General features: G+C 39.0%; 1 protein-coding gene across 1 annotated transcript in view; it reads right to left on the bottom strand.

Moving 5' to 3' along the window:
- Positions 1 to 7,956, bottom strand: part of LOC121523986 (CCR4-NOT transcription complex subunit 3-like) — a 49,911-nt gene extending 41,955 nt beyond the window's left edge. Inside the window, exons 1-2 of the mRNA XM_041809120.1 lie at positions 7,822 to 7,956; positions 1,401 to 1,463 (exon numbers count right to left, since the gene is read on the bottom strand). Of these exons, the coding sequence (XP_041665054.1) occupies positions 1,401 to 1,425 (25 nt within the window). The 5' untranslated portion in view covers positions 1,426 to 1,463; positions 7,822 to 7,956. The remainder of the gene's footprint in view (positions 1 to 1,400; positions 1,464 to 7,821) is intronic.
- Between the last annotated feature and the right edge of the window lie 4,832 nt (positions 7,957 to 12,788).

The following is a 12,788-nucleotide window of genomic DNA, read 5'->3' as shown; positions in this document are numbered from 1 at the left end:
CTTTTGCAATCCTTTATAAATTGTGTGCATTGTCTTTAACACTGCATGGCAGCACCCTGTACTTATTCTTGAATCACTTTGGACAAAAGCGTCTCCAAAATGACACTTTAACATTGTAGTGTCCTCAGCTTACGATGCAAACAAAAGTTACATGCTAATGCATTAATCATGGTCAGTGTGCTGCAACTACCCCAAAATTAAAGACCCTATAGGTGCATTTTTGTGTGCTGACTGCTCAGTTTTCTCTCACGATCATCCTCTGCCAATACCTGCTTGTTCCAATGCACAGGCTGTCCTGCAATGCACAACTCCACCCCTGAACTCCTGAAAGGTGTGGCCCCACTAGAAAGTCAAGGTGAGACATGCTGCTTAGCTCTCCCCACCTTTTTTTTTTTAATGGGAGTGGTCTTTTAACAAAAACTGTATTCCATAAGGTGCGTTTACTTAAAAGTAAACCACTGTTTGTTTCATGGATGAGTTGTAATTAATGAGGGAGAAAAGCTGTTTAAAAGTGGCACTTCCTTCCTGCTGTATGCCAGGTTGCTTTGCAAATATCACAGGCTGAAACAAGTTTGGTCAACACTTTGGACTAAAAACAAACTAAAAACCTAAATCCGAACACTTGTCATACAAGTCAGACTGGTGTGTAGCTATTCTAGATTTGTATCAAGAATCTAAAATAGAAATTAAGAATTTAAACTTGACTTTTTCAACCTTAGCTCTGGCTTTTTAGAGGTTAAGAACATATGATGAGCCTCTCATTGTACACTAAAAAAGCTAGTTTCTGTCCACTTCTGCTCTCACTATGCAGCACTTTGTTGAAGCTAAGAATATAATCCAATCTTACTGCATAAAACAGCCAAAAAAGCAACACTGCAAAGTACTTAAAACCCAACAGAGGCGCAGAAAGAGACAGATAGAGCTCGGGTTAATCCATCATGTTTGAGCTGAAGCTACAGAAATGAAAACCTGATTTATGTTTGACTCCCTTTGAAACCAAAAACCCAAAACCTGGCAGGATTATAGCAAACAAGATACTCGTGACTGCACGTGACTTTTGTTTACAAGCAGTGCAGCACTACTTTTTCCTCTAATTTTACATCACATGGCATAATGCACTAAAGGAAGTCAGCTTTTCGACTTTTGTTTGAACCTTCTCAGAGAGACTGATGGGAGGAGTTTATCTCAAAGAAGCCATCAGGGGAGTTTCCAATCACAGCAGCAGAAATCAAACACTAACGCTGAAGCTCCACTGTGATTCTGAGTCTCCCTCTATTATATCATTTGCTGTAAACCTCACCCACCTGGCAGCAGATCAAACCACAACAAATCCTTCTGCTTACTTACATCAACTCGGATGTTTGATGGCACACACAGACGCACACAGTCAGAGATCTCACCTTGAAGTTTCCTTTTATCGGCCATGACTAATGACTAAGATGATGTCTTCATGCCTTCTTTCACTGCAGGGAAACACAGATGGAAATATGTTAATTTATGCGTTAATAAGTGCATTTAAACATGGATAGATTACTTTAAAAACACAGCTTTAATAGTCACTTCTTAGCCACAGATTCTGCACAGAAGGCACAGTGTAAAATAAGGAATTCAAGCAAAAATGCTGCAGAAACAATAAAGACAAGAACTGAAAAGGGAGGAATTAAAGACAGAGAGGAAGAACCATAATTCAGGTGGTTATCTGGTGGTTATTTTTGCTTATAGGTCGACATTTCTTGGATAATTCGCCCTTTTATGTTATAATACAGTCTACATAGTCATAAGAGTTAGCATTCTGAACGGTTCTAGTTTTTAATTTGGATTCTTTTAAACATGAAGATGTAGTTTTTACCCTTAGACAGTTCAGGAAAGCCAAATTTCCCTGTTTTCCATAACCAGATGTAATGAAATCACATACAAGAGTGGAACTTCATGCTGTAAACAACACCAGCTTTAGCTTTCTCTTGTAAAAAGAATGGCTGCTATAGCATTTATGGTTATTGTTTGAATGTATTTCAACTGTATTTAAATGCACAGTGCGTAAATCACTCCTCCAGGGGGCTCCCAATCAAAACAATAACAAAAATGACTTTTGGGGAATCATAGCAGCTATTCCCTGCTACTATTCCAGAGGAAAACTGTCCTACTGTATGACAATTTTGTCTGTGTTTAGCAAAGTCTAAACTGAGCCGTTTCTGTGCTGCTCTTTCTGATGGCAACAACATTTTGGTACTCTTTCCACCCCTGCTTCTCCTAAAGCAGTTATAAAACTGTTGATGAGCTCTCTGTCTGCAGTGATTGTTGTAAAACTTGACAGGCTCTATGTTCATAAATTTCACACCCATTTCTATCAAGCCATAGCTCCACAAGATTCATTTACTTTACAGGTTGCCCCTGCTTTCTTTTTATGTAGGATTATAACTTAATGTGTGAGAAAAGCAGTTAAAAAGTGGCCCCGACCTCCACCAGTCTGGTTTATGTTGTGATTAATCTGAGTATGTTTGTATCCCTGTATGTTTTGATCAGAGAAGCTGCTTGAAATACACAATTATTTGATGCAGTTTGCTCTGATTTCTTGTTTGACTCTGTTTTCTCCAGTTTTTGAAGTTCATCTTTAATTCCCTGGATTCCTGTCTTTGCTATGTCTGTTAAAGGGGACATATTTTACCCCTTTAAGACAAGTGTATATTGGTCTCAGAGGTCCCCAAAACATGCCTGTGAAGTCTTTTGCCGAAAAAACATTCCAGTATTGGATTTTTGCATGTCTAAAAACTCCTCTGTTTCAGCCCTGCTCAGATTGAGCTGTTTCTGTGTCTGTAGCTTTAAGTTTCACTGAGCTGTCTGACTCCGCCCCTGACCACACCCCTCTCTGGAAATGGATGTGGCTTAATGGATGTAGCTCTCCTGATCTCAGGATGAAGGCTGGACTTTCTTCCAAGTAGGGAGGGCCAACCGGACCCGGGGGGGGGGGGGCCTAACTCCCCACATGACATCATAAGGGGAAAGTCTGAGAACGGCTTGTTTCAGCACACCTTTTTTTGAAAGGTGGAGAAAGAGAGGGGTGGAGGGAATGTATTTTTCTGGTACTTGAGGGAATTGTGGACAGGCCAAGAGCACACATTTTTGTTAGAAAAGCCTGAAAAAGTGATCTTTGCATAATATGTCCCCTTTAAGTCAGTGTTACTGTGTCCCCAGGAAAAAACACGAGCAGAGTAGAGGCGTTATTCTGGACAGAAAAACAATCAAACCATGCTCTTCTGAAATAAAGTGAGTCCATATAAATCACAGAAAGTCAATATTTTACTTTCATTTGGCCTGACAGGGGGTTGTGTCGAAGTTCAAGGAGTAACTGAAGCACTGAAATCTGTGCTGTGATTTGTTTCGGTAGAGTTTTCTTCTTTTGTTTACATCACAATAAAATAAAGAAAACATCCTAGAGCCCTTTAACAGACTAGATCAGCATTGTTAAATGTTCTACTTTTCAAGGTTTTATGAATGAAGTGCCAGTCTAATAACCAGAGGAAATGTGTAGATAAAAAAGAAAGGCTAAATCATAATAAAACACAGTGACTTATTAATAAATGAAGTCACTTATCCAGAATAAGAGTTGGAAATGAGCTATAACATAGCCCCTCTCCCTTTCTGTGTTCAACAACGGGCATGTCTGGGCGTGTTTTTGTTTTCTCTACTCGCTGCTCCTTCCTCTGTTTGGTTGTTAAAGCATCATTTTATATGCTTTGTAAGTTTTATAATAGCATGCATGTGACTCCTAAAGCTAGGGTTCAGACTACAACATAATGTGATTTTTACACTAGAATAACTGCTTCAAATATACATGCCTGTTTTCTTCTTTTTATATTCATTTAATTTAATATTCATTTTATTACTGCTCCATTATAGTGCTTCCCAGATTAAATTATTTACCTTTTGATTTGGATAAGACTTTACTACATTTAATATGATGTCATAAAATGGTACGATTCACTCCAAAAATAATTCAGTTAGAGACATTAGATAAACAACTGTACATGGCATGAAAGATGTCTACTTCAACTGAATTCTAGTTGCAGTGTTTTGAACTTTAGGGCCACCATAGAAATGTCTGTTATCATGTGTAAAGAGCCAGTAGTTGAGTCTGGATTAGAGGCTTGTAGTGCTTGTAGGGATGTCATTATTCTGTAACTTTTAACAACAATAGAAAAGAAATGTGAGTGATATCTATTTGACATTCAGAGCTACAAAAATAGAAGCTACAAGCGCTCAATATGGATGATCTCATTTATTTTAATCAAAATTGCAACCAAACTCCTGCACAACGTCCAAACTGCAAACATCCATCCTTGTAGAAGCTTTTGGTTAACAATACCGCTGAAGATCTGCTGCCGTTAAAAAAGCTTCAGTACTGTTAAATACCATTAATTATTAAAATGACAGAGACTGCTTGTTTTAAAACATGCCGTATCAAAAAGAATATTAGTATCGCACATTTTGCCAACCTTAAATATTAACAGACTTGAATAAAAAGAAATGTAAACACCACTTCAATGTCTGTCTTTGGTCAGAAATCGACCCGACTAAATAATTAAGAAACTGGCCATGGAATTACTGCATGCCTGGTCAAAGTCAGCCGAAATAACTGTGTTCTCATTATTTTGGTGTTGAAGTGCTCTATACCACTGGGATGAATTAATTTTCGGAAGCTGTGTTAAATTGAATTACAATATTCAGCCCAAAATCTGTGGATTAAGCTCCTTTTTGTGTCTTGACAGTAGTTTTTGTCTTCTGTTTTGACAACTTAATACTTGAGCTCTCTGAAACAAAATATCAACTTAATGACATTTCCTCATGGCTGAGTAGAGAAATGAAACTGATACGCACATGTGCACAGCAAAGCCTGGCACAGAGCTCACCTGAATATTAAACAGCAAGAATCAGCCTGAAGGTGCAAACATACACACAACTGAAACCCATAATCCTACTAACACACCGTTATTGATCAGACAATATCTGGTCAATATGTGTTTTGATACCAACACAACCAAAAATGTATGTACTAGTCCAACTGGTGGGTCAGGACCCAAAAGTGGGTTGCGGATGCGTGCCTAGGAAAAAAATTGTGCCAAATTTTCCATGAGACTCTATAAAACATGTACGTTTTGTCTTGTTTCAGTGTTTTGTTACACCTTTTGTACTATCTTAGGCCCAAGCTCTACTAGTTTTTATTGAATACATCTGATTGATCTAAAAAAAATCTCCAAAATTTGAGTTGCAATTCTCCTTGAGGAGCTGATGGTGGGTCCTGCGTGTCACCCAGTTGAGAACCACCATCCTAGGCTGTCCAAATGTCAACACTTTGCAATACTGCATGTTTGATTATTTAATGAACAATAGGATTTAAAAGTACTGAAGCATAACAAACTTAAACGCTTCAATCCTGGTTCTGACCAATAGCTGCCAAGAAAGACATAGAAAGCTCCGTGGTCCATTTAAACTCAGAAGTCTTCTCTTTTGGAGTTCTTTTGGAGTATCAAAAAGACAAAAAAAATTACATTTATGTCTCTAATAGTCTATGCCCTGGTTGCTAATTAAACACTAAAGATGTTCTCACGGTGCATTTCCACCATCTATCCTTTTTCCACCAGGCCAGTTCCAGTGCTAGAGCTGGAGCTGGTTCAGAGCTGGTTTAATTTAAGAACTGACTGCCAGCTATGTCATTATGTCACTGTAAACATCACCAAAATAAAACTCAGCGTACTCTGTGAAAGTCTGCGACAGCATCAAATCCCAAACATTGTCTCCAGCATTGTTGTAGCTCAATGAAGGCTAATGATTGTCTAACACAACTGCAGCTAGAAATGTCAATCATGCTCTAATGTGCATTCAGAAGTGACTCGTCACCTCCTCAAACACTTCAGCTTTTTTATGTCCATTTTCAGCGCAGTCTCCTCCAAAGCCAAGTCTGCCTCTTTAAAACCAGTGCTCTTCCTTACTACTGTATAATCCAACACTGGCCCAAAATGTAAGTATGCAGGCCCCAATGTAAACCAGTTCCTTCCACAGATGTTGTCACATTCATACTGCTGTGATACTACATGTCCGTATTGGTCAGTTCATGATAGTGCTGCACAATTAATCTAACTGCAATCGTGATGTCAGGTTATAATTTAATAATTGCATAAAAGGCTGCAATTGTTTTTGTATTAAGTAGTACTTGACATGATTACAAAAATGCCTGTAGAAAGACCTTTAAGTTTACAACAGTGCCACTATTGCACTTTGTAGAAGTACCTTTGAAAAAAAGTTTTACATTTTCTTTAGATATTCAGTTACTTTGAAAGCAGTACTATAAGATCTTCGGGTTTTGTATTTTCTATGACACCTAATAGACACACTTCATAACTATCTTTATTCTCTGCAGACTCATGATACCATTAGGGGTTTGGTATCATTTGTTTTTTTCTGATTTGGGGCAAAATCAATCCTTTTATGCCCAAACAGTGCCTGGATCAATACTTTTCAGGGAAAAGAGGGTATTGAAAGTCAGCGGGTGAATAAAAGCTTTCTAGATATCAGAAATGATTCAGAGAAATTTTAAAAGGATGCCTGTTGAACATGTGATAAGAAAAGGATATGGGTTTAACTTCTGTAAGAGGATCGAGCAATGTTTGCATGCATTCAGAGAAAACCTAAAAAGTTAATGTGTCGGTCAATGTCATGATGCCAAACACGAGCAGAGCAGCAACATTACTCCAGGCAGCAAAATAAATAAAAGTTCATGCTCTGTTGAAATAAAGTGAGTGCAAATTAAGTACAAACATTTCATACTGTAATTTAGCCTTTCATTTGGAGTGGGGGCTTGCTTTGAGGTGGAGGGGTACCAAAATGAAGCATCATTATCTGTGCTGTAAGTCAGTCTGGTCGATACTGGATGTACTGGTACCTGTATCATATCTGTATCAGGCTTCGATACTCATCCCTATAAAACATTTATGGATTTTTTGTTGATTGCAATCACAAATCGCGATATTGTCCGGTATAATCACAGTGATCAGAAACTGTGCAGCCCCATTTTCACAGTGTGTTTCAGCTTCACAGGAAAATAACAGACTATGGTACAGGGGGAAAATGCAAGAACTACACGCTGACTGTCCAGGCTGCATACATGTTGACAACCTCAGTACTGAAATGTGTCAGTAGGCCCATATTTGATAGGTGCTGACCGGAAATCTTTAGGGATTCACCCCTCTCCAACACATCTGCCACACTGATTAGATGTAAGTTTTAAAAGCTGTTAAACTTATCGATACTTCTGATAAGTAAAATTACTGATATTGCACCGATTAATCGCATCGACCAGTACCGAAGAATTGAACATTTTTGACAACCTTAGTCTGGACCAACTGGAGCGACTTTTCTCTCTTTTGAGACAAACCAAAGTCAAATTTATACATTTTAAACAGTTTATAGACCTGCTAAGCGGAACATCCATGCTGTTTTAGAGAACCGATGGACACGAGAGGGCAACCCGGGATGTTTATAAACAATAACGGCATCCTAAGTGCTGCCAACATCCGAGCAGATACACTCAAAACAAACTCCAAACTCCAGCTCCAGCGGCGTATCTGCACACAAAGTTGTGTTTTCCTGAATTCAGAGCTAACACACGGACTACAAGTTGTTGGGATGTCAGAGCAGAGAGCCTCAGCTTCCCACCGGCTCAGCTATTTGATGTGGGAGACACAATTTGGAAAGGGGAGAGAGCCAAAGAGAGAAAGGGGGGAAAGCACCAAAATTCATCACCTCTGGGTCTGCTATTTAATTTACCTGGATTTTTCCGGGTTCCGATTCCTTTCCACGGTCGCCTCAGTCCTTAAAATCTTCTATTTATATGTACACAAGCTATTTTTTCTTTTAAAAATGTCAATTCTTCTCGCTAAACAATCACTCCGCACATCCAAGATGGCTACCAGGAACACCTCCTCCTCCGATGCCCTGTTGGACACTAGGCCCGCCCACCTCGTCTGTGATTGGCCCACCGAGGCCGCTCACGTACTTCCATTCGTTAAAGTATATTGTCAGTCAAGAGGGTCTTGTTTTACAACTTCCTGTATAACTCCCGTTTTGATTGGACTGATGCGAAAGGTGAAAGAGCAAACTGGGTTTTGTCGTCTCTGTCCGTAGAGAATTATGGGAAATTGAGTTCACATCTGCTTCATTTTAATCAGGCAAATACAACCCCCACCCCATTGCAGAAAAGTTGGGACGCGGTGTAAAATGTGAATAAAACGGAATGAAGGGATTTTAAAATACTTTTCAACCTCGAATACAACAAAAAGATGAGATATTTATTGTTCAAACTGAAAAAATTTAGTGCTTTTGGAGAAAAATACAAAGGTTCTGGATTTGATACTGGCAACATCCTCCAAAAAAGTTGGGACAGGAGCATATATTTACCACTGTGCTACATCACCTTTTCCTCTAACGACACCCTGAAGACATTAATTGTTGAAGTACTGAAAGTGCAATTCTTCCCATTCTTTCTTGGAAAAAATTTAAGTTGCACAACAGTGCGTAGGGGTTTCCATTGCCATAATTTGCACTTCATATTGCACCATACATTTTTAATGGCACACAGTCCTGGACTCATATGCAGGCCAGTCTAGCTCTCTAACTCATTTATTGTGGAGCCATGCTGTTATAACTTGTGTAGAGTGTGGCTTGATGTCTTGTTGAAATAAGCAGAGGAGTCCCTGAAAAAGCTGTCATCGGGATGGGAGCATTTGTTGATCCAAAACCTGCATGTACCTCTCAGTATTAACGGTGTCTCCACAGGTGTGCAAGTGACCCATGCCATGGGCACTAATACACCCCCAGACCATCACTGATGCTTTTCAAATTTTTAAACGTTCCCGAGCCATCATTGTAGTACCCATCTCAGAATGATGACAGGTTTTAATGTAGTGCCATCTAAGGGGTGGAAGGTCACAAGCATTCAGTATTGATTTTCAGTCTTGCCCCTTTTGTGCAGAGATTTCTTCAGATTCTCTGAATCTTTTGCTGACATTTTAGACAGTAGATGGTGAATACTCTATATTTCTTGTAACTGCATGTTGTTGAGCATTGTTCAAAAACTGTTGGACTATTTGCCCATGCAGTCTTTAACAAAGAGCCTTGTGCCATTGTTGACTGTGAACAGCTGAGCCTTTCAGGAATGCTCCTGTTATATCCAATCATCATGACCACCTGGTATCAGTTAACCTACTCACTTGTGCAATGTTCCAGGTGTTTTCTGAGCATTCCTCAACTCTCCCCGTCTTTTCTTGCCCCTGTGCCAACGTTTTTGGAACATTATGTATCTTGTCTTTGTGCTGTTATCAGCATATTTAGCCTATTAGCATTTAGCTAAACAAGCTTGGTTAAAATGAAACATAACATTTATAAGTAGATTGATCTAAATTAGTGTTGACATCTGATGACACATTTTTTAAATTTATGTTTTACATTAACTCAGAATAAGCCTTTTATTCATACATAGGGAGGGTCCCCTCCAAGGAAGCTGCCATCTTGGATTTTTGCATTTTGCCTGTTTCTATGGCACCATAGAAGGAACCAAATAACAGTTAAACGTGTATTGATTTTTAAACTTCACTGGTTCCCACAGTTATCACCAGAGAAATGAGCATCACACTCCAGAATTGACTGTTAGATGTTGATAGTCCCATTTTTACACACTGTACCTTTAAGGCTGAAAATGATTTGATTTGATTTAAAGGTTTTAATTTACCTTTCACCAACATTAAACCTTTTTGGAGTAGGTGTTTGTAGTTCTAGCTGTATGTTAATATCTTATTCATGCAGTTCTTTTCATTTAATCATGATTAATGTTAGAAACAAACAAAGATAGACTCTGTCCGTCTGTCCGTAGAGACACGTCATCAGCATTATCATGAGAAATAATAGAGTCATTTAGGAGAGGTTTCAGTGTCAGTCGTTTTGGTTTTGAACCTGCAGTCTCTGACCCTCATTATGATTTGTGAAAGTCACATCTTTGTATTTGACCCCGTCAGGCAGATGTTATTGTGATCGATGAAAATGGCCACTTATTGATCAGAGTGTAAAGGTTTCTGTGCTGATGACTGATCCACTGACCCAGACTCTCCTCAGTGGTTTCTGCAGATCACGCTCTCTGAGCTGCCCTGCCAGTGGCGTAACAATTTTTGAGCCAGGCCCTGGAGAAAATATATTTCATGGGCCCTCCCTTGCCTTAAACAAAAAAATGCATGCTCGCAGAAACACTCACACAATACCATTCTAGACAAACCCACGACAGGTGATAAACGTCAGCATGCAGAAAAATCTCATAAAATGTCATCAAAAACAGTCTGTGATCCAACAGCCTGTCTCAGCCTGGTTGAATTTAACTACCAAACATTCAAAAGCACTGCACTAGGCAGCTACACTTGCCAGCATTGATTGAGATTAAACAGTCATGAAGAAAAGCATTCACATGCCTGCACATTATGGAGGACAGCATGCCATACATTTGGTGCAAACTCCATCATCTATCATGAATGACACAACCACAAACACACAGTAGGAGCACTGCAGCGCTGCCACTTTCCAACTGACGGAGCCTCTTTGCATCACTGGCCTTAATAACAGCATGAGCCCCAGTTCAGCTGCACTGTCTGCAGTTGCACATATGTGCTCTGTGGTTTCTCTTTAAGGACAAAATGTTCCAAACTGTTTCGTCAGTGTTCACAAAGCTAAAAATGACTATTTAACCAGTTTAGAGCAGTGGTTCCCAAAGTTGGGGGTTGCGAGATGCCTACCTAAAAACAAAGAAATATGTACAATGATTTTGTGGGTATATTCAACCCTTTATTGTTAAAATATTAACATAAAATTAGGATATAAATTTCTGTTCATATGAAGGTGCTGTGTAAAAGCAAGTTTTCATTTTACAGCAATGCTGCAAAGGTCTGCTGCTCTTGCACGATGTGCAGACATCACTGTTATTACAATTGCTTAGTCTGCCCGGTGCTATGATCTCATTATGGCAATTAATTTTATTCTGCTTCTAGCCTTTCCTACAATAAATTACTACCATTCGTAAAATAAAATTAAGGTTTGTGTTTTTCTTATGTCAGTGATGGGAAAGGCCTATTCGCAAGTGTGCATGGCTCTGCATAATATCATGTTTTAACCACCATCAGAGACAGTGGGGGGTTCCCTGTCTCCAAGAGTGTTTTTTTAGGGATCTTGAGCTGAAAGGTAGGGAACTCCTGGTTTAACACATGTGATTGGTGCAGTTTTTAAAGATGCATTGCAATCCATTTTTAACAGTATTATTATTTTTAATCAGACAAGACAAGAAGTTTAATCCATCAAACATCCGGAAGTTCTGTTTTCCTCACATTTTAAGGCTTGATAGACTTGATTGCTAAAACCTTTAAAATAAAGACGAACCCTACCTCTGTGAAACCTTTCTTAGAAGGAAAAAACACTTTTGTCTCAGAATAATCAGGTATACAATGTTTTACTTTACAGTTTCCTATCATATTTCTTTCAGGATCTTTTATCCCCTTAAAGTCCATTTTATCTTTGTAAGCTTGGGTTTTCATACATAGTCCTTCATAGTCCTGCCAGTAACAACCTCACTGTATCAAAGCATCATGTTCATGATGTCTCTATACCACTGGATGGCGCCACAGTCTGCAAGCTGCTGTGCAGAGAAAATTCATAAAAGTGCTCCTGAATGAACACACTGTGGTTCCCAAAGTGGGCCGTTGCAAATCAACAATGCAGTGGCAGTTCAAGTCTAAGATATAGTCCACATTATGGAAAGGAGTGGAAAGGGAGTACCCCTGCTAGGCAGAAGAGCCCTGACAGCTCTCTACAATCATCCTACCTGTGAAGGTTTATCTGCTGTTGCCTCAATCAAGACAAAAACAATGCTGAGTAATAAAATTTAACTGAGTCACAGCTGCACCCAAGACTCAAGAAGATCTTTAGCACCAAATAAGCCCACGATAGTCAGTGAAAATATGCAGGATTGAGAGTATACAGTTTAAAGATGTTTATTAAGTTTTCATTATTTTCTGGGAATTGTTCATCTTCAGTCAGATTTTTAAATCCCTGTGTGTGGGGATGGTCGCTGTTTTTGCTACAAAATTTTGAGGTTACATTTTTTGTAGTAAATTCTAATAAAAAAGGAAATTTCTTAGCAAATTTCGTGGCTGACAGAGTATTTCCTGTACATTCTTTTATATGTTGATCTGTATGGTGAGGGGTAAGGGGGGCATGAGAATATTTTCAACTATTAAAGATGGGCCCCACAGGAAAAGTTTGGGAACCACTGCGCTAGTATTAGTACATGCTCTATGATGGTTTTTCACAGTTGCTTAAATACACAAAGAAATCACAACCTTCTGGCTTCTAGCTGCCTCCACAAGGTAAAAATAAAACAGTGCAGAGGTGCTAAAGTGGACGGGGTCAAATTGACACATCAGCTAGTGACCTCCAAAATCTATCGAATTACCTACCTACCTTTAGGTTTGAGCCAAATTTGACAAAAAATGCATCCTTAATATATAGTGTGCTCACAAGATTTGGCATCACTCTGACCTTTAACCTTGTATCGTTAAAATCTAATCAGAGTCAGAGTGGACAATAGTCCAAAGTTTGAAGAAAATCCCTCAAAGCTGTGTTGGGATATTACGTTCACAAGAACGGCCTGGAATGATGACGACGTAAAACATAAAACCTCTGGCAGAAAAAAATGCACAATA

Source organism: Cheilinus undulatus, linkage group 16 (genome assembly GCF_018320785.1).
Source record: "Cheilinus undulatus linkage group 16, ASM1832078v1, whole genome shotgun sequence".
NCBI classification, from domain to species: Eukaryota; Metazoa; Chordata; class Actinopteri; order Labriformes; family Labridae; genus Cheilinus; species Cheilinus undulatus.
The sequence above is the reverse complement of the archived record's forward strand: the minus strand, read 5'-3'. Positions and strand labels throughout refer to the sequence as shown.